This window comes from Quercus robur, chromosome 6 (genome assembly GCF_932294415.1).
Source record: "Quercus robur chromosome 6, dhQueRobu3.1, whole genome shotgun sequence".
Taxonomy (NCBI): Eukaryota; Viridiplantae; Streptophyta; class Magnoliopsida; order Fagales; family Fagaceae; genus Quercus; species Quercus robur.
This window is the reverse complement of record NC_065539.1, coordinates 10,179,900-10,202,875: the sequence shown is the minus strand read 5'-3', so window position 1 is coordinate 10,202,875 and position 22,976 is coordinate 10,179,900. Positions and strand designations below refer to the sequence as shown.

The following is a 22,976-nucleotide window of genomic DNA, read 5'->3' as shown; positions in this document are numbered from 1 at the left end:
ATCATCACAAACGCCTTTCCGTTTCTCCGCTATTGCCTATTGCGCATCTTTACCTTCAACCTGGAAGAGTCCTTTTGGAACTAGAAACGAAGCAACATAAACAAGTGATATTTTTACTAAATTACTATTATTGGTTTTTTTTTTTTAAGTAAAAATTAATAAATATAGAAGTTGAAAATTTGTGTGTGAGAGAGAGAGAGAGAGGGGTAATATTGCTCTGATCTCAGGCCTTTGTTCACCTACCCCACTCTACTTTAGTGCTTATTACAGTTTCACTATATTATAATGTCTTTGACGTGAAGGTCGAGGCCACGATGATTTTTTTTTTTTTTTTTTTTAAACGTCGATCCTTTTAATGGATTATTTATGGGTTTCAAATTTTCAATTTTTTTTAATGAAAAATTGATTCAGAAAGGAAAATAATAATAATTATACTATTATTCTTTGAAGCTTAGGGAAGCATTACCTTCCTTTCTCTTTCCTTTTCTCTTCCTCCTTTCCTTTCTTTATCCTTTCCATAGCTGCAACCAAACATAGTGTTACTTCCATTTTCGCCCAAATTGAGTTGATGCTAAAACAATTGGGCCCACGGAAATATTATCATTCAAAGTCATTCACTTTCTTTTCTCTTGTACAATCAAACGGAGGAGATGGTATCTCTTCCTTACTTTTTCCTTCTTTTCTCTTTCCTCCCCACATTTCCAAACACAATGCAGGGAGAGCATTGATCACATGGGATCCACCACTTTATATTATAAAAGAGTTATTCTAGGACCACAAATTATTCCACAATTTTTTTGTCACAACTCTGACATGAAAAATTGTAAGTGGTTAACTATCACTTACACATAAATCCACAATTTTTTCTTTATCAATCATACTCTATCATGTCATAGTTATGGCAAGAAATTGTGAAAAATTATGCGGTCCTAAACTTTTCCATTATAAAATGACGAATATGTTCTTAACATTTTTTAGAAATTACAAATGTTCTAATATATGAATTTTCTCATTATTAATAAGGCGTAAATGCTCTTTTCGTCCCTACATTTTGGGGTCATTTCTATTTTGTTCCCTACATTTCTATTTTACCACTTTTAGTCCTTAATCCAATTAACGCTTGTTATTTTAATCCTTTCTGTCACTCAACTAACAGAAAAAGCTGACATGGCAAACAGAGTGCATTGTTGACACAGTAAATGTTGACGTGGTGAATAAAATAATAATAAAAAAATTATTTATTATTTAATAAATGCCAAGTCAGCATAAAATAATAATAAAAATAATAATAAATGCCACCTCAGGTCCATGTCAGTTTAGAATTTTAAATTTTAATTGATCAATTTAAAAAAAAAAAAAAACAGAATTAAACAAAAAAAAAAACACATGAATTTAGATCTAACATCCTCTTCATCAAGAACACAGAAGAGCACAACCCAGAAAAAATCATACAAACCTAGAATATCAAACACAAAGAATACAAGAAAATCAAACTTAGAAAAATCATAAATGAATATTGTACAAAACAAAATCAATCCACATATATACATAAACCAAATAAATAAATACAACTTGAATTCAGATTTGGTAATTCGTTGGTTTCTCCATCTTCATCTCTCTCTCAAACACAAAAAAGAAACAAAACAAATCTAAAGTTGGGCTTTGAATCTAACAGCAACCCATGAATACAACAATTACAACCAAATCTGAACAAGGTGGAAACCTAGATCAGCAAAATCATAACCCACAATTACATAGACAAAATTTCAAAACCCAAACCCAAATTTTTTTTCACATAATTGAACAAAGTAGAAACAACTACATATAGAACCCTCTCTACAACATGAAAAATCTTTGACTAAGAATCGAAGTAATCCATTTCAGTGAGCAAGGAGAACGTCATTACTGAGCGAATCGGGCGAGTCCTGGACTGAGTTAGGGATCGGGTTGAGGAAAAGCACAGACTTGGCCGCCACGAGCTTCTTCCTCTGGGGACAGCGCGGGTTGTAGATCCTGCCGGAGAAGCAGGGGATACTGTCGGTGAAGGCGTTGATCGAAGTTTGTTGAGCGGTAGTGTTGGAGGATGGTGGAGATGACGTGCGATGGAGAGAGATGGAGGAGGAGAGGAGGTAGAGTGAGTTGAGTTGGTGGGCGGTGATTTGGGAGTCGCAGATTTGGGCTAGGGCGCCGGGTTTAAGGTACTTGTGGAAGTGGAAAGGCTCGGATCTGGTTGGTGAGGAAGAGGAGAAGGGTTTGGTAGATGCTTTGATTCTATGGTTCATGGTGAATGAAGAGAGAGAGAGAATAGGGCATTGAGGAAATGGAGTAGTGAAAAAAAACTGGGTTAAGTTTTGGGTTTGGGTTTTGAAATTTTGTCTATGTAATTGTGGGTTATGATTTTGCTGATCTGGGTTTCCACCTTGTTCAGATTTAGTTGTAATTGTTGTATTCATGGGTTGCTGTTAGATTCAAAGCCCAACTTTAGATTTGTTTTGTTTCTTTTCTGTGTTTGAGAGAGAGAGATGAAGATGGAGAAACCAACGAATTAACAGATCTAAATTCAAGTTTTATTTATTTATTTATTTTTTTTAATTTGGTTTATGTATATATGTGGATTGATTTTGTTTTGTACAATATTCATTTATGATTTTTTTGAGTTTGATTTTCTTGTGTTCTTTGTGTTTGATTTTCTAGGTTTGTATGATCTTTTCTAGGCTGTGCTCTTCTGTGTTCTTGATGAAGAGGATGTTAGATCTAAATTCATGTGTTTTTTATTTTTAATTCTGTTTTTTTTTTTTATAAATTGATCAATTAAAATTTAAAATTCTAAATTGATATGGATCTGAGGTGGCATTTATTATTATTTTATGTTGACTTGGCATTTTTTAAATAATAAATAAATTTTATTATTATTATTTTATTCGCCGCGTCAGCATTTACTGTGTCAACAATGCACTCTGTTTGCCACGTCAGCTTTTTCTATTAGTTGAGTGACGAAAATGACTAAAATAACAAGCGTTAATTGGATTAAGGACTAAAAGTGGTAAAATAGAAATGTAAGGACCAAAATAGAAATGACCCCAAAATATAGGGACGAAAAGAGCATTTACGCCTATTAATAAAGGTACAAAGTAAAAACACATATTTTCTTCTTTCTTTTCTTTCCTTCGTTCAAACATATCAAAGAGAAATATTTTCTCTTCTTTTTTCTTTTTCTTTCCCTTCCCTTCCTCCTTTCCTTTCTTTTCTCTTTCCATAGCTACAACCAAACATAGTGTAAATACAGTTAACCATAAAAAATCATAGTTTCTAAGCAATGCTTATATCTTCTTCTTCTTCTTCTTCTTCTTTTATTTTATTTTATTTTTAAAAAAATATTTCCTACATCTTTCAAGAACTATTTTTGTTTTTGTCAAGAAAAAAGAAAAAAAAGAACTGTTTTTATTTATTTATTTATTTATTCCAGCAACTTAACTAACTTTCCCATTAATGCTTTGAAATTGTAAAATAAATACTAAAAAGTAAAAACTGAAATTTGGAGAAGCAATAACTGTCTATTCCCTCAACACTTAAAAAGTTAAAATTCACAATTATTAAAAACTGAAGAATAATCATGAAAATATTTTGTGAAGGAAAAAAAAAAAAAAAAAAAAAGAAGCAAAATATGTAAGATTCATACCTCCATCTCTACTCATACAAGAACCATTGCAAGTTTTTTGGTGCTGGAAAAACTTTTCTTTTTATACTAAATTGTATTAGTTATATTTTCACTAACTATAGTCAAAGTTTGATATAAAGAATCTTTTTAAAGTTTAGAATATTTTATTATTGATATTAATGTTATAGAGGGAAGTGTTATTTTCTTCAATTGTCAAGGGAGAGGAGTATTTTTTTTTTTCCTCCAAGTTTGGGATGAAGTGTTATTTGACTCAAAACAATGAGATTATTGATTTAGTATTATTAATGTAGAGGTCACAATTACATAAGTACCTACAATTTACAACCTCGAGAAGAGCTCTCTTTTCCCACACTCAAGTATATCTCTTCCCAGGCCTTTTTGGATATACATTACTGTAAGTTTCTTTAAAAAACCTTCTCCCCTCTCCCCGTGTGTGTGTTAAAAAATACTAAGTATTCTAAAAAAAGAAAAAGTATATCTCTTCCCATTCTCAATTTCTTCTCTTCTATCGTTTTCTTCGCTCCTATAATAAACCCATCCATTTCCTTCCTAACCTTGATGTTTACAAGGGGGGTGAGGGGCAAATTTTTAAGTACGAACAAATGTGGTAATGGGTCATTATCAAATCATTCGCTATTATCTTTAGTTCTAGGGGTGGAGGGTAGGTCTAGCACTACTTCCCTGCCCCTAGATATGTCATTTGTGGCGGGCCTTTTGCATTCTGGACTTGGCTGTTTCTTGCCATACTATGGCCTAATAGTTTTGGGGTAAGAGAGTCGAAATTGGCTTAATCGAAACTCACCTCAAGCCAGCTTGTGCACAAGCTAGGACCCCTTTGCAAATATCTTGGTCACATGCCCATAGCAGGAGATGCTATCACAAAAAACGTTATAGCAAGAGACACGTAATATAATAGGATAAAAAAGATATTCTAACTAAAACGCTTGTTGTCAACCAAAGATAATATTTAAACAACTTTGCAACAAGAAGGAAACGTGATAATATGAGTATGGCAGAAATAAATTAGCAACAATGAAAAGAACAATGTTAATGCTTAAACAATCATGATAAAAGAGGGACAGGGGATTAGTCTACTAGACTTCACTTCTTGGCAGATTTAAGTCCAAGAAAGGAATCAGTCTCCAATGTGGGCAACCTCACAAGGTAATCTTGCCATAGAAATTGCCAACTTTGGAAGAACGGACCTAAGTGGCTTATTCTTAAATCTCTTGACTGGCTAGAGAGTAGGCTGTTAAGAGAGAAAGAAGGGAGCAGCCTATTGGTGCATGCCTTATCACACTTTTGTTTTCTTACTTTGCGTTTTTCTTTCTTTTTTGCTAATCCTCTCTGTTTTCTCTTTGCTTTCTATTTCTTTCTATGTTTCTGTTCTTCCTTGTTTTTTTGTTGTTGTTTACTGTGCACAGTTAAGGCCTTTTTATACTGCCTGTTGTGATAAGATTTACTATTTTACCCCTTAACTATTTTTGGCCTGTTATAGGTGTCCTTCCTTAGCCACCCACTAGTCTGCTGGCTGCGTAGCCACCACCACTACTTTGTGCTAACTGTGCCATGCTTTATTCCTAGACAAAGCAAATTTTGTTTTATTTTCTTGCTTTCTGTAGCATCTCCATTTGGATAAGGGTTGGGTGTTCTCTCTCACTAACTCCTATGGCATGCTCTTAGTGATTTCAACTCATTTTTCCCTCTTTTGAGTGATATGTTATCCCCGCAGGACATTTCTCCCAAAAGAGCTTGAACAGGAATCCCAGAATAGACTTCCCCCTTCTCCCCACTACCAGACCATACCCTCTTTTACCTCTAACCTATGACCCATCGCGCCTGTATTGGTTGGGTATAAGTAGGTGTTGGCTAAGCCTTGTGTGTGCTCCACTCTCATGTGAGCCCATGGCTTGTCTGCCATTCATGCGTTTACCATTGCTTGCAGGTTTGTCTGGTCTTACTGCGCATCCTGCTGCTTATTTTTTAACCCTTTGTGGCATGGATGAATCATTGGGTCTTCATTCTTTGCATCTCGTTTCTTCTTTGGGCTGGATTTTTGTCACGCCCCAAACCCAATACCCGGATTTGTGATTATGACCGGCATGCTAATATCAAGGTTAAACTTGATATTAACAAGAACCAACTTAAATTTTTCCAAAACTTTTACAAAAGCCTCCCTCTTTCTTTTCATTCTTGTTTCTTTACTTAAATGATATAACTTTCCACTTGATATTCAGAGTATCTACATTGTACCTCAAAGGATAACACAATCCACCGATTATGCAAATTCTAAATTTTACATAATACATCTCTTAATACTTTAAGGTACATACTTTCATTATATCCTAAAATACACCATACTACAAATCTAAATATCAAATTGCTAATTTTGGATCTATACATATAAAACTAAAACCAGCTCCTTTCAAACTCGACTAAGGCTCCCTCTACTCCAAAATAAAACTTGCTAATTGAAAGAGTGGAAGGGGTGAGCTATACAGCTCAGTAAAGGTAAGATATATAAGAATTTAATAAGGATGCATGTAAATCAGATCATTTCATTCTATGAATATTCGAATCGGAGAACAACTTTTCATGCATAGTATTTTATACTATTTATAATAATAACTTATACGCTTTTCATAGGAAAATAATTGTTCTCCATTTTCTTATCAGAATAATATTACCAAAACCTTTCGGATTTAATTTCTTTCATTTCTTACAAAGTCACCAAATGTAATATTGATTGTTTAAAATCAATATATGCATTCTCATTACAAAATAATCATTTTAACTTAAATCAGATAATTAGTAACTTTGTCTTAAACTAGAAGCATCTTAAAGAATAACAAAACCTTTCTTCCTAAACTTCTTCTCGTAAAATATTATAATTTTCATAGTCATAAAACTTAAAGTTTCATAAAGAATATCTATCTTATAACCTTTTAACATAAATTTGTACTTTCATTAGAAGCTTTATCTTTAAATTGTAACAAAACTTCAGAAACTCTTATCTTTAAAGAATAACTTTTCTTTTCATCATAAATTTCTTTTCATCATAAACTTCTTTTCATAATGCATTTAAACAAAATTATTCTCTCATGATTAATAACATAATATAGTTGTTCATAAATGACTTATTGGTTAGTCCATATCTGATAAGTCTGTACTTATTTGGGAGGCTTCTAGCACCACAGTGCTAGGTATCCAGCATTTCCCACAATGTCAGGTATTCCTAGGATCACATCATAATACATATCTTTCAACCATGGGGATAGGTTGACTTCCTCCACAAATTGGCCGTAATCAATAAGTGCAGGTATAGCAAAGCCAGTCCTACTTAATGGCCAATTTTATAACATTTTCCATGGAAAGCAAGTAATTAACCTCTACTGACAGAGTTCAGATCATCAAAGGACATAACCCGAAAACCTTTCATACTTATACATCATACTAAAATTTCTTATTTTGCATAACATTTCATAATAATAGCATTTCCATTCTTTTCTTTAAACATCATGTTTGTGGAAATTAGTAATGGTATCAATATGCTTAAATTGTATACATAAGGGTTCGAAAGCTTACGAACATATCTTTGTCAGAATAATGATTATATGTCATATTTCTAATAAAAAACCTTTTAATGCATAATATACTTTAAAATAACTTCATGACTTACCAAATACCCATATAACTTATCCCTCACCTGAAAGCAAAGGAACCGAGAGCCTACAGTTGAAGGAGTTTAGACCTGAGGAACTAGTAACACCTAAACCAAATATCAAAGCTTATCACTATCCATTACTCCTTATCATAAACTTATACATTCATCTCAAAGCCTATCTCTTAAAATCAAGGAAGTCCTAATCCCACCTTAACGAGGTTCCGACAAATACAAAATACATTCATCAGACAACATAATGTACTAAATCATAGAGAAACCAACATTCTCACACTAATCTCACATCTCTAGAAGAGCCAACTTTATTTCAGAAGGTGCTTTGAGATTAGGGCAATGATGCATGCATAAACATAAACTCTTTTAAGAATGGTCATATAACCATATACACTCTTAAGGCAACATACAACATGTTGAACAAAACAGCTTCATGAATACAACCGTCGCATGGTTTAGAACCCCTTCTTTGAGTACAAAACCTCAAACCAAGTTACACAAAATTAATCTATGATCTAGACATACCAAAAGATAAGCATATTAAATTATAGCTAAAAACATTCACCCTAACTTTACAATTAAATCCTCAAAATCAGAGTTATCATTTACTGTTTACTGCTCATTTTAGTAGCATATGCCTCATTTGTAAAATACAAATAGGCTGTCCATACACATCCAAATGTCATGAAATTGTACAAAAATACTCCCCTGTATATCCAGTATATACCATAAAAATTTCGGAGTCAAAGCATAAACCCATGGTTTACAAAAAATCACAGAAGACAGTATACTCAAATCTGTCCTGACAGAATTTCTTGCAACTTACAAATTAAATTATTATTTTTTTATGTTCATCCAAATGTTGTGAGACCACTTCCATAACAACCATGTGTGTCTTGGAATTCATAAAAACTACTCCTAGCATCCTAATTCACAAAATATGATTTAATACATATTTTTCTTGTTGTAAACATCAAATCTGTCACAGAGACAGTTTTAGTACATATTCTTACAAAATTATCAACAAATAGCAATAGGCCTTAATTTCATTTGGATATTTTTATACCCATATTATACATATTAAAATATGTTAATAAGCATTCAATTGATCACAATATCATCAAACTTTCAAATCACTAAAAAAAAATCATAGTTCAACCTTTAAAATCAGGATAGAGGATAAAGAAGTAAAAATAAACAAATGAAATTTTGATTACTTACCCACAAACTTTGAAGCTGAAATTTTAGTGTTAACTTTTTAATTTCTTCTTTAGAGAGGGATATATTATTTTGGTGAGAGAGGGAGGGTTGCCGTGTAAGAGCAAAGGAAGAAGAAGGAACAAGAACAAGAAAAAGATTAGAAAAAGAGGGGCTGGACTTTCTGATCTGGTGCAGCCAAGAAAATAAGATAAGGGAGAAGACTTTTGGGGCAGTAAAAGGAGATAAAGAGAGTGGACTTGGGGTGGATATGTGTGATGCTAAGGAAGAAAAATCACTACCCATCCTTTTTTTTTTTTTTTTTTTTTTTTAACTTTTTGGCATTCACACTTATACTTTTCTACAAAGAATAATATCACTTTACACACACACACACACACATATCCTTACCTTTATAAAGTTATATCCATCACATTAAAAGAGCATATATGTTCTATAATATCACAATATCAAACCTTTTTAAAACACTATAAATATATAGTTTTACAAGTTCATGATTTCCTAATTTCACAAACCACAAATACCATTACTAAAAATTCCTTGCAGAAAATCATGGATTCTAAGGTGAGAGTAGCTAGAATCCTTACCAAATTTATGGTTCTTGAGGGGAAATGAAATAAATCACTCTTGCATGAAAGGATTTCCCTTTCCTAATGGCTCGACCCAAAAGTATGAGAGGTAGAGAGCTTGAGAGAGTTTTCTTTCTTTTTGGTGTTGGACTTGTAGGCATGAGAGGGAGGGAGTTTCTTGATTGCTCTAGTTTCTTTGAGAAAATGTGAATAAGAAATGAGATGAGTCTTGTCTTTCTTTTAATGTGTGGACCCTTGGGTTTGACAAAGGGGACTTAAGAGAGCTTCTTAGTTCTTTTCTTAAGAGAAAAGAGAGTAAAGTTAGAGGTGAGAATTCTGATTTTGCATGGACCCGTGGGAAATGGAGAGGCTTCTTGGATGTTTGTCTTGAGAAAAGTCAAAGAAGAAGTGAGGTGGAGCTTGGTGATTGCATAGCCAGCCAAGTCTTGGTCTTTGGGTTTGTCAACATGCATGAAACTTTGGCATTTTGTGTTGAATTCCCATTGGTCGCATGTGGGGGAAATTTCTACTTTACTATCTTATGCATCATGCTTAATTAAAACACCAACTATGTATGTAATAACTTAACCCACTTAATATAGTTTTATACATATTTAGTATATATACATAATACAAATAGCCATTCAATTATTTGTAATCTTTACAATTCTTATTTAATGGCATTATAAAATAATATGTTTATTAAATACTCTTATATTAATTTTTGAAAGTAAGTGGCTTAAAAATAATAATTAACCACTCAAACACATAGTTTAATTATAAAATTGGGTCGGGGTGTTACAGTTTTGGTTGGGTATAGGCTTTTTCTTCTTCAATTCAGCCCCTATCTCTCTTTACTTTCGGTTTTTGGGTCAACTAATTCTTCTACCATGCCACTATATTATTTTTGCCATGTATTGCTTAACTGTACTTGCTGGACCTCCTTTGGGCCTGCCATGTATTTTTCTTTACTTAGTTGGCGTTGCCCAATATTTCTGTTGGGTTAGTTCTTATATCATCTCAGGCTTCCTTGGCCCATTTTATTTCTCCGGGCATCCTTGGCCCGCTTCATTCCTTTAAGCGTCCTTGGCCCATTCCACTCTTACATTCCCATGAGCTTTTGCTAAGTCTTTCGAGTTTTCCCGGCCCAATTACCAATATCCTTTATTTTTGGGATTTGTTGGCCTTTGTATCAACCCCCCTTTACTAATTCCTTTCTTTGGGCTCCTTCGGGCCATCTTTGCTTGCTTTTTACTTCTTATGATTCTCGTGGGCTTACTACTTCCTTCTTTGGGGCTCCTTTGAGCCCATTTGATTTCTTTGGGGTCTTTTTACTATTTTGTGGGCCCTTGTACCATTGTTCCTACCATTCAGGCCTAATGGTCTTTCTTACTTTGCTAATTCTTTTTTCTTCACCCTTTGTTATATTATTGAGCTTCTTCTTGCCATTGGCCTTTTTTTTTTTTTTTTTTTTTTTTTTTTGGCCAAAATGGGCCTCAACATCATTTAACATTTAATATGGTTGATGTCTGATGGGTACAATCATTTAGTGTGGAGGTGACATATGCTTTTTTTTTTCTTTTGTTTTTTTTAATAGACATCTTTCCCCTATCCTCATTTCGCTTGGTTTGGTCATCGCTTCGCCGGAGCTATGAGATTCTCTTTGTAGCCTAATTGAGGAGACTTAAGATTGGACAGGGCATAGTGTTTATTGGCTTGCTGGGATAACTACATGGTTGACTTCTTCAATTAGACCTAGTGGACTGAATTCCCTTGGCCCATGATCTAAGGACATGTTTAATAAGTAGTTTGTTTTCCCTGCACAAATTTCGACCTAAAATTTAACAAATTAAATTGTATTGATTTTTAAAAAAATGCATTGCTTTTTAAATGTAACAAATTGAATTTTAAGAAATTTTGTTTATAATCATATTTCAAGAATTCAAAAAGTATCAAATTAATAATTGAGGAATAAAGAATTTGAACCTTAAATGTTTACGTTGAAAATATCAAAAAGTACCAATGCTCTTAGATATAATGATAATAAGAATAATAAGGACCCGTTTAATAAAAGATTTCTAGTAACGTTGTTTAAGTATTTTGAAAATACGTGTGAGTGAAAAAGTGTTGTGAAAATATGTGTTGGTTGTTTAAACAACGAAAACTGTTGTTCAAACTACATTAACAAACAGGCCCTAAAATACTTTGGTTCACTCTTTTCACCTTTTTGCCGTGTATAACATATGATTCTACGTAGCCACTGTTATGCCCATTTTATTAGAGGGCCATAAAAAGTTAAAAACCCATAACGTAAGGTACAGTCGTTGTAGGCCCATTATGTTATTTTCATTCTTTTTATTTTTGGAATTGGCCCAAGCCCAAGAAATTTTAATAGATAAATTGAAGGAATATGGTATGAAGGGTAAAAGAATGGGCCTATATTAAGCATACCCATGGACCCAAGTGATGGATTTTACTGAATGAGATGGGAATACTTGCAAAGTCTATGGGCCCATGTGCACTTGACTGATTTGCAGTATTTACCCAAAATTGCATATTTGCTTTAAGCCATAAGAACCATGTTGGCTTCATTAAATACCCACTAACAGATTCCCACAAATTTAGCAAATTCTTTAGGGCTATTTTCCACCAAGAGGACACAACAATGATGTTTTAGTAAAAACATCCCCAAAATTGTTACAAAACCAAATTGTCCTTGTAGGGGCAGTTTTTGGGGCCCAGGCCCAGCAAGTAAGTGGATCTGGCCCAAAAGTCCCTAGACAATGAATTTGTAGAGAGCGAGTTACAGAACTAGGGCTGGACGAAGTGAACGTCAGTTAGATGTATGCCATGCAACAGACTGAAAGTGGGAATATTCCATTTGAGTTCACAGGACATCGATCTGAGGAGGCGTATAAGTGCACCTCATGCTCTGGTTACACACTACAGAATTCTTTCACCTCTCTCCCTCTTTTTTTCTCAATCCTCCCATCCCCTCTTCATGGGGATTTCCTTCTCTTATATAGCACCCTCAAATTGATAAGGGCCTTACACTTGTTAACCATCTGGACTTTCACTTGAGTGCCTGTCCCATCGGACATCCACCTTATCTTTTTGTGAGTTGCACTGGCCAAGATAACACTATTCACCTGTCTTCTCTACATTAATGCGGCTAGAAAAGTAGCTTCCTTGCATTTAATGCAGCAGCTGTGGTTGCCTCCTAGACGTCTAACATTTTCCTCTTGCTTGGGATGGTTCCTCACTGTGTGCAAGGTGTACGTTGGACTCCCATTTGGTGTGTCCGAGGAGGCACTCCTCCTCGGACACCCCTTAAATAAGTCCGGCTCAACAAGATTAGGTTGGAAATCTTCTGGCCCCGTTTTCCCTTCTTGTCATGGCTAGACTCCGCGCGGGGCCCAAAGCCCACTGTTGACTTGTAAATTTCACCCCTACAATAGCCCTTCAAAATTCCGGCTCCTTCTTTCTTGTCCGGGGAGGAAAGGCGGGATTGAGGCACTCCTCCTCAGACACCCCTTAAATAAGTCCGGCTCAACAAGATTGGGTTGGAAATCTTCTGGCCCCGTTTTCCCTTCTTGTCATGGCTAGACTCCGCGCGGGGCCCAAAGCCCATTGTTGACTTGTAAATTTCACCCCTACAATAGCCCTTCAAAATTCCGGCTCCTTCTTTCTTGTCCGAGGAGGAAAGGCGGGATTTTGACATTCATAGGACTATTTACAGTGGATTCCTGCTTCACCCGTGCGGCGGTATGCTTCTCACGTGACTCATTAATGACGGAGGTGTTTAATGACCCAGGAGGCGCTAATTATTGTTTTTAGCTGTTTTATATCTTTTTAATCTGACGGCTGGATGTTAGATCAACGGTTGGGATCATTTCCGTTTCCCTAGGCGGGAGTATGTCTGTCCAGCTTCTCCTGGATACATAAGATTTTTAAAGGCATTTCTTTCTCATTTTTGGACAAGCATCCAAGCACTCAGAGCACTCCCGCACTTTCCCTTTCAAAGCGTTCAAGCCTTCGTAGTCGTCCCCTTGAAGATTTCCTGCAAGATCCTCACCCGTAAGTGCGCACTCCTTTTTCCATTGCCTTTTCCGGCATTATTCCTTAAGTAAATCGTCTTCGTATCACCTAGGATTAGGGGGATGGGTAAGCTTGACAAATTGGTAGATTCCCCGGCCGGTATGGAAGGCTTCAAGGCCAAATACCGTATTCCGCCGGAGGTAGGTCTAAAGTATTGTTCTCTGGAGGAGGTCTTAATCAAGAGAAGAACGGGGCAGGTTGCCATTCCAGTGATAGCCTTTGTGGAAGGAGGAATGACCATCCCTATGGGGAGGATAACTAGGGATTATTTGCGTGATCATAGGTTGGCCCCTCACCAATGCGTCGCGAATATGTTCCGGATCCTAGGGTGCATAGAAGTCCTGAACAATCAGATGAACCTCGGCCTTACATGGCATGAGGTGGTTCATCTATATGAACTGCACAGCCTCGGCGACTCATATTACTTGAAGTCCAGGTCCGATGAGGTGAGGTTGATATCCTGCCTTCCCAAGTCCAACAAAGGCTTGAAGGACGACCTTTTGATCGTCTCCGGACAGTGGCACGACGGTATTCACTGCCTAGTCAAGGCAGGAAAACCAGGTGGGGCACCATAGAGTTAAATCCCTTGGAAAGAATCTTAGTTTTGATCTTTCCCCCTTTTTTTTTTATTGTTTCGATTCTGACTTTGCTTGTTTGCCTCCTCGGATTAACATAACCCTCTCTTTGGACCTGGCAGACAAGGCGCATACGACTCCTCGGCTAAGTTTGGTCAACGTCCAGGCACTCAATTTCCTTCTAAGATCTGAGATTTACGTGAGTGTAGACGGGCAATTGTGGGCTGCACCTCTGATTGTGGACTACGTGCCCCTTACTCGTGCTCTAGTGGAGCCTGGCCAAGCAATTAGGGCTGGTAGTCCGCGATTGGCATGGATTGACGTCTCCGTACCAGGTTTTCTTGCTTCGAGAGATTTACCTCCCGTCCAGCTGCCTGCTCAGCGTGCCTTTCCCGCAGTAGTTGTCCCAGCGGAAGAAGCCGGCTCCTCGCACTCGTCTTTGGAAGAGCAGATAGACCAATTCCATTTCGCCGAGGAGGGAGAGGTGTCGGCCAGGCCAGTAGAGCTCTCGGACTCTGACTCAGATTTAGACCGCACCTCGGCAGCTCCTGATCTCGGCTTAGTAATCGCACAAATTGATACCAGCCAAGAGCTTGTAGAAGAAGGAATGGACCTGAAACAAAGGTCTGGTCTCAGGAGTCTCCTCTCCAATAGGAACAAAGGGCAGTCCTCCAAGGATGTCCCGAATGAGCAGCCGACCTCCAAGGCTCCTCCTCCTCCTCCCACATCGGATGCGGCACTGTAGCCTATGCCCAATTTAAGGCGAAAAAGGCCTGTGGGGGAGTTGGAGGAGGGTGAGGTTGGCCAAGAAAAAGCCAAACCTCAGAAGAAAGGCAAAGAGACCAAGGAGCCCAAAGAGAAGAGGACCAAGTCCATTGATAGCCGAGACGAGGCGGCTATTCGGAGGGAACAATGAATATGGTCGCCGTGGCTCGAACTGGATGGCGCTCCAATTTCTTGGGATGCAACCCTGTGGGAATCTCAACGACGGGAGGCGTCATTCTTGGCTGAGGCCCTGCAGCAGCCTCTTCTTTTGCCTCGCGACATGAAGGGGCTCCGGGATACTCGGCAACCAGAACTCTTCATGTTGCTGAAGAGGGACATGGCAATGGTAAGTGAAAACTTTTACTATCTCGTTCTCTTGTTACACATCCATTTATTCATCATTCTCTTTAATTAAGCCTTTACTTTTCTGGCGCAGGTCACTCAGCAAATCTTCGTTGCTGAGGAATGGGCCAAAAAGGCACGTGAGGACCTTCATAATGAGGCTCAGTCTCGCTACGCTGCTGAGAGGACTGCTGGCAACCTCAAGAAGGAAAACGATAGCCTGAGCCATGAAGTAAATGAGGCAAAGAAGGGCCGGGCGAGCGCGGAGGCCGGCCTTAAAAACGCTACTAAGCAGGCTGAGGATCTACGCCTACAGCTCCATCAGTCCGAGGAAAATCTCGTGACAGAGAAGCAGGCGGTTTCAGATCTCAAGGCCAAGCTTGCGAAGGTTAAGGGGAGGCCCGTCTGGTTAGGGAGGTGGCCGAGAAAGTAGTAGCAGCCTCTTATGATCGCGGGGTCAAGGACACTGAGGTCAGGCTGGTCGAGGAGGTGGCTGCTGTATGTAGGAAATACATTACCCTGTCTTGGGGTGTAGCCTTGGACCGGGCGGCAGTCCCAGCAGATTTCAATCTCAGGAAAGCTGAGAATGTCTTTTTTCCTGAGGACATTCGCGAGATCCCTGACGTGGTTGCGCCTGAAGAGCCTCTCCCAACGAAGGCTTTAACCTCGGACTCTGCTATGCCTGAAGCTGAGGATGCGCAGCCGGCCATAAAAGACAAGTTGCCCAAGGACAGTCTTTCAATCAGGGAGGTTGTTGCACAGGCTAAGGAGACTGTTCCGGGGCCCCAACCAGCAGACGACCAACCCGGGCTTGCTCAAGGATCAAATTTAGGAAAATAGTGTAGGATTTCACTTGTTAGACCCTTCATATTTTGTTCTGTTTAATGGTTGTAAAAGAATCACTTTTGGGGATTTTAATGAAAGGTGTCGTTTCCTTTTATTCTTGTTGTTTTACTTTCTCTTTTGTTTTCATCATGAATGGATGTTTATTCTGCCATTAACTGTTGAAAACCAAGCATGAGTGAATGAATGTGTAAAAAATGATAGTTGATAATTAGACAAAATGGCAGCGATGCTAATTTCCCCCAAGTCTGTGGTCCGAGGAGCTAGGCAGGCCTTGGGTTCTGTTTAACACTTAGCGAAAAGTGCTGCGAGGTTAATTTCCTCCAAGTCTGTGGTCCGAGGAGCCAGGCAGGTCTTGGGTTCTGTTTAACACTTAGCGAAAAGTGCTGCGAGGTTAATTTCACCCAAGTCTGTGGTCCGAGGAGTCAAGCAGGACTTAGGTTCTGTTTAACACTTAGCGAAAAGTGCTACGAGGTTAATTTCCCCCAAGTCTGTGGTCTGAGGAGCCAGGCAGGACTTAGGTTCTGTTTAACACTTAGGGAAAATTGTTGTGAGGTTAATTTCCCCCAAGTCTATGATCCAAGGAGCCAGGCAGGACTTCAGTTCTGTTTAACACTTCGTAAAAATTGCTGCGAGGTAAATTTCCCCCAAGTCTGTGGCCCGAGGAGCCAGACAGGACTTGGGTTCTGTTTAACACTCAGTGAAAATTGCTGCGAGGTTAATTTCCCCCAAGTCTGTGGTCCGAGGAGCCAGGCAGGACTTGAGTTCTGTTTAACACTTCGTAAAAATTGCTGTGAGGTTAATTTCCCCCAAGTCTATGGTCTGAGGAGCCAGGCAGGACTTGAGTTTTGTTTAACACTTCGTAAAAATTGCTGCGAGGTTAATTTCCCCCAAGTCTGTGGTCCGAGGAGTCAGGCAGGACTTGAGTTCTGTTTAACACTTCGTAAAAATTGCTGCGAGGTTAATTTCCCCCAAGTCTGTGGTCCGAGGAGCCAGGTAGGACTTGAGTTCTGTTTAACACTTTGTTGAGGTCTAAAAAATTCATAGTAAAATAAGCCCAAGAAAGAATAAGCTAAGCCCAAGAACGAGTAAGTTAAGCCCAGAAGAAAAAAAAAAAAAGAAGAGACCAAGTCCAAAAGGATTATACAAAAGGCCCTGAGGATCCCGAAGCCCAGAAAAGGAAAAGCAACCAAAGAAGAAAAAGAGAGAACATCACAGCAAAATACAAGGCGCAAGGATCCTCGGGCACCATCAACAAGCGCGAAGAAAAAAGAAGACCAGGACAGATCGATAGAAAGAAAAACAAAGAAAAAAACAAAAGGACGCAAGCGACCCTTCATGGCACAGACAGAAAAGGCGTCGGGGAACCAAAACAAGGAAGAAGAATGCTAACAAAAGCGATTTCAAAAGAGCAGAACAGGATTCCGCCCAAATAGGAAAGAAACGGAAAAGTAAAAGACACCAGAAGTGAGGATGCCGAGAAGGGCATACCTCAGCACGCCCCAAAGAGGATGGCCAACCAGAAGCTTTCAAAGGAACCAGAACCAAGAGAAGGAAAGAATGAGTGAAAACAGAAAAGGGGACTTACCGAGATGATGAAGACAGAACGAACTCTGTTTGCAAAAGACCAAAACAGGGGAACCAACGGTTCCCCAAGACGCCCAGAAAACTCCACTATAAAAGGAGAGGATGGGTTGTGAAGAAGGCAGCAAGAAAAAAAGGGAAAAGAAACACAATAGAAAGAAAAGATTCTCTAGAAAATTATCAGAAAGTTTAGGCAGAAAGAAAATATCAAGGGAAAACAAATACTGCTTCCCGATATCCTGTAAAAGCAACTATGGCACATACTCGGATCCAACGAGAATCAAACTTCGCAAGTTTTGAAGGCTGAAATAGCCATTCAAGGCTGCAATTTTTGAGCTTGATTGGACCTTGTATCACATCCTAGTAAGCTTGTTGTGATCGAATAGATAATGCTTTAATTAAATATTGTTCCCGGGATCCCCACAGTACTTCTCTTTTATCGTCTTGTTAATCCTGCTTTTTTTTTTTTTTTTTGAGTTTACGTTGTTAATTTCTGGCACTCCTCGATATCCCTGTTTGTCATCTTTTTTGTCAGGAGCATTTCTCTGTATTCACTTGATTCTTAAACAGCCATTTAGCTGCGGTGAGTCAAGGCCCAGTCCATCAAATCCCCTCTTTCTTTTTCATTCAGGCTCGGGATCCTTAGGCCAAAGTATCCCGAAAAAGACACTCTCACACACTTCGTAAAAATTGCTGCGAGATTAATTTCCCCCAAGTCTGTGGTCCGAGGAGCCAAGCAGGACTTGGGTTCTGTTTAACACTTCGTAAAAATTGCTGCGAGGTTAATTTCCCCCAAGTCTAGGCAGGACTTGGGTTCTATTTAACACTTCGTAAAAATTGCTGCGAGGTTAATTTCCCCCAAGTCTGTGGCCCGAGGAGCCAGACAGGACTTGAGTTCTGTTTAACACTTAGTGAAAATTGCTTCGAGGTTAATTTCCCCCAAGTCTATGGTTCGAGGAGCTAGGCAGGATTTGGGTTCTGTTTAACACTTACCCCAAGTAGCTGTATAGTAATACGGCGTCAAGAATGATATCTTTCATTAATAACAGTACCTTTTCAGGTTATTTACATTCCATGGGCGTGGCACTACATGTTCATCCAAATCTTCCAAAAAGTATGCGCCTATGCCGGCTACGGAACTGATACGGTATGGGCCTTCCCAGTTTGGTCCAAGCTTTCCCCATGCAGGGTTTCTCGCGGTGCCCAGGACCTTCCTCAGCACTAGATCCCTGGGCGCCAATGGCCTTGACTTCACCTTGGCGTCGTAGCCCTGTTTGAGCTTTTGCTGATAGTATGCTAGGTGGACCATTGCATTTTCCCTTTTTTCTTCGAGGAGGTCCAAGCTTTTTTCCAGGAGGCTGTCATTAGCAATGGGGTCGAAGGCAGTAGTCCTCTGTGTTGGGAAGTTTATCTCCAGGGGGATGACAGCCTTGGCTCCGTAGGTCAATGAAAAGGGGGTCTGTCCCGTGGACCTGCGAGGCGTGGTGCGGTATGTCCACAAGACGTGGGCTAACTCTTCAACCCACCTCCCTTTCGCATCGTCCAACCTCTTTTTCAGTCCATTCACAATGGTTTTATTGATGGCTTCCGCCTGTCCATTACCCTGTGGGTAGGCCGGTGTAGAGTATCGATTGATAATTCCCAACTCATTACAGTATTCTCTGAAGGCTTTGCTGTCAAACTGGAGGCCGTTGTCCAAGATCAGGGTGTGCGGGGTCTTGAACCTAGTGATAATATTTTTCCAAACAAACTTCTTGACATCGACGTCCCTAATGTTTGCCAGCGCCTCAGCTTCGACCCACTTTGTGAAGTAATCGGTACTGACGAGAAGAAATTTCTTATTCCCAGCCGCTTTGGGGAATGGTCCTAGTATGTCTAGGCCCCATTATGCGAATGGCCAAGGGCTGGACAGCGGGTTAAGTTCCCCGCCTGGCTAATGTATGTTCGGGGTGAACCTTTGGCACTGGTCGCACTTCTTCACATATTCTAGAGCCTCTTTATGCATGCTCGGCCACCAGTACCCCAACGTCATGGCCCTGTGGGACAGGGACCTACCCCCCATATGGCTTCCACAAATCCCTTCATGTAACTCCTCTAGGATGAGTTCAGTAGCCTCTGGGTGCACACACCGCAGGTACGGCCCCGAGAATGAGCGTCGGTAAAGTTTGGAATCCTCGGACAACCAGAATCGGGAAGCTTTCCTCCTGACTTTGTCGGCTTCAACCTTATCGTCTGGCAAGGTGTCGTGCTTCAAGAACAGCACCAGAGGGTCCATCCAACTAGGTCCTGCCCCGACGCTGTGAACCCGAATTCTGTTGGCCTTCTCTGTTGTTGGGTGGCAGAGATCTTCAACTAAAATGACCCGCGGAAGGGGCTGAGCCGAGGAGGTGGCCAGCGTTGGGAGAGAGTCGGCATGGGTGTTCCCACTCCTGGGTACATGCGTTAAATGGAAAAGGTAGAAATGGGTCTTCAGGTGCTTAGCTCGGGCTAGGTACTCTTGCATTCTCTCATCTTTCGCCTCCAATTCCCCGTTTACTTGTCCCACGATGAGTCTCGAATCCGAGAATATATTTACGTATTTTCCACCCAATTTCTGGATCATTAACATCCCCTCCAATAGCGCCTCATACTCAGCTTCGTTATTCGTGGTTGAGAATCCGAGCCTCAACGACTTTTCTATAGTTATCCATTCGGGAGAGACTAGAACGAGCCCCACTTCTGAGCCCCTCTGGTTCGCTGCATCGTCGATGTGTGCTTTCCACCAATTGTGTTCATGCTGAGAGACTATGCTGATCAGTTTCTCACCAACACTTGGTGATCCCGACACTTCCATTCCTTCTAGGGTGGGCTCCGCAAATTTAGCTACTAGATCGGCGAGGACCTGACCTTTTATGGCGGTGCGAGGCATGTATCTAATGTCGAAGGCGCCCAGGATCGTTCCCCACTTAGTAATTTTGCCTGTGTAGTTAGCGCTGCGGAAGACGGATTTCAACAGAAGTTGAGTTAGCACAACTACTGTATGTGCCTGAAAATAGTGGGGGAGCTTCCGCGTGGCTTGTACGACGGCCAAGATAGCTTTTTCGAGGGGGAGATACCGGGTCTCTGCCTGCTGCAGCGATTTACTCACGTAATATACAGGTTGCTGCGTGCTGTTGTCTTCTCGGATTAGCACTATGCTCACCGCATGAGAGGCTACTGCGATGTATGCGAACAGCACCTCGTTGGCATCGGGACTGGACATAATCGATGGTCGGGCGAGGTATTCCTTGAGCTGTTGGAAAGCTAAAGCACACTCCTCAGTCCACTCAAAGCCCTTCCACTTGTGCAATAGGAGGAAGAAAGGTCTGCATCTGTCCGCTAAGCGGGAGATGAAACGGTTTAAAGCAGCTATCATGTCGGTAAGCTTTTGGACCTCCTTGGGATTCCGAGGAGGCTGCAAGCTATGAATTGCTCTTATTTGGTTGGGGTTAACTTCAATTCCTCTGTGGGTCACTATATAGCCCAAGAATTTTCTTGATCCCACCCCAAATGAACATTTAGATGCGTTCAGTCGTAGCTTGTACTTCCTCATAATTTGAAAGACTTCGCCGAGGTCTCTGATGTGGTCGGCCACCAATTTTCTCTTTACCACCATGTCATTTATATACACTTCAACGTTCTTACCCATCTGCTATTCGAACATCCTAGTCATCATCCTTTGATAGGTCGACCCGGAATTCTTCAAGCCGAAGGGCATCACCTTATAATGATAATTTCCAATTGGGGTGACAAAAGCGGTTTTTTCTTGGTCTTTGGCAGCTAGGGATATCTGATGGTAGCCCTGGAAGGCATCCAAAAAACTCATTCGGGGGTGCTCGACAGTCGCATCTACCAATCGGTCTATTCGCGGCATTGGGAAAGGATCCTTCGGGCAGGCCTTGTTTAGGTCCGTGAAGTCTGCGTAGACCCGCCATTTCCCGCTCTTCTTTTTTACCACGACGGTGTTGGCTAACCATTCGGGGTAGAATACTTCCTTGATAGCCCCAGCTTTCTTCAATTTTGCGACCTCTTTTCTCACAGCGTTTGCATGTTCTTTTGAAGGCCGTTGAGGAGGTTGCTTCTTAGGCGTTATAGCCGGGTTAACATTAAGGTGATGGCATATAAGATCTGAGTCAACCCCAGGGGCCTCATAGGATCCCAGGCGAATACGTTCGCATTCCGTTGAAGAAAATCAATTAGTGTTGACTTCTCTTGTGGTGGTAATTCCGAGCCGATTTGAAAAAACCTCTCAGGGTCTGATCCGTCGAATAATTTCTCCAGCTCCTCACAGCTCACCTCCGTGGCTGGTCCTCCACCACCCGCAGTTGGGACCGAGGTCATTGATTGCTATAAGCCGTTCTCGGCCGAAGTGGAAGGTTCACTATTTGGTCTTCGTGAGATTGCCGACACCATGCATTGCCTAGCTATTCCTTGGTTCCCCCTTATTTCTTTGACTTGACCTCCTGACGGATACTTCACTTTTTGGTGCAAGGTTGATGGCACAGCCCCCAGTGCATGAAGCCACGGCCGGGCCACAATAGCTGTGTAGGGGGAGTACACATCTACGACAATGAAGTTCACCTCTACCACGTCTGAATCTGTTTGCACAGGCAGCCTTATCATGCCTTTCGGGGTGACGAGTTTTCCTTCAAAGCTGACCAGAGGGGAGTCGTATGGCGTCAGGTCTTCTGGCTTCAAGTTCAACCCCTTGTACAAATCAGGGTACACTACCTCCACGACACTGCCTTGATCAACTAACACCCTTTTCACGTCATAACCTCCAATTCTGAGTGTGACGACTAGGGCATCATCGTGGGGTTGAAGGGTTCCTTGCTTGTCCTCCTCCGAGAACTCGATTAATGGCGTGACACTCACTCTGGCTCTCTTGGATTCCCTTTCATCCGGCTCAGTCGGGAACCTGCCCACTGACATTACTCTGAAAGGGCTAGAACCAGTCCTCCTAGGTGCAGCAAGAATGACATTTATCGTGCTAATGGTTGGCCTCAATGTGCCTTGTCTGGTTTCGATATTTGATTGTTCCTGCCATCCTTCAGGGCGGTGCAACAGATGCCTCAACTTTCCGTCTCGGACAAGCCGATCCAAGTGGTTTTTCAGATTCCTGCAATCGTCGATGGTGTGACCTGATTCCTGGTGGTACGCGCAGTACAGATTCTGATTACGTTTTGAGGGGTCACCCGCCATCCTGTTCGGCCACTGAAAGAAAGGTTCGCACTTCACCTTCTCTAGGATCTTGTGCAATGGTTCTCGGAACACAACATGGACTGCCTGAGCCCTAGTAGGTCCGGACTGTTCCGCGTAGTCTCTTCTCGGCCTGTTACTGCTGTCAAAGCGGTCTGACCTAAATTCCCTCCTCTCCTGAGGGACAACCTTCGCTTTACCCTTCCCCATCTGCTGCTCCTCCTCGACCCTTTTGTACTTGTCAATTCTGTCCATGAGTTGGCGCACGCTGGTGACTGGCTTCCCAGTGAGGGACTTTCTTAAGCCATGTTCTGTCGGCAAGCCCCTTTTGAACGTACTAATGGCGACGTTGTCGTAATTTCCCTCTATCTCATTATACATTTCCCAGTACCTGTCCGAGTAAGCCTTTA

General features: G+C 40.6%; 1 protein-coding gene and 1 long non-coding RNA gene across 2 annotated transcripts; both read right to left on the bottom strand.

Annotated features, from left to right (window-relative positions):
- Positions 1–1,478: 1,478 nt before the first annotated feature.
- LOC126732694 (uncharacterized) lies at positions 1,479–8,861 on the bottom strand. Its single transcript, XR_007659521.1, has 3 exons — positions 8,577–8,861; positions 7,386–7,448; positions 1,479–4,552 (listed from the first exon to the last, which is right to left on the bottom strand). It is a non-coding gene; the product is annotated as an uncharacterized LOC126732694 (long non-coding RNA).
- A 12,853-nt stretch (positions 8,862–21,714) lies between these two features.
- On the bottom strand, positions 21,715–22,776 carry LOC126689843 (uncharacterized). Its single transcript, XM_050385016.1, has one exon. The coding sequence runs from the start codon at positions 22,774–22,776 to the stop codon at positions 21,715–21,717; it is 1,062 nt and encodes a 353-aa protein (XP_050240973.1).
- Between the last annotated feature and the right edge of the window lie 200 nt (positions 22,777–22,976).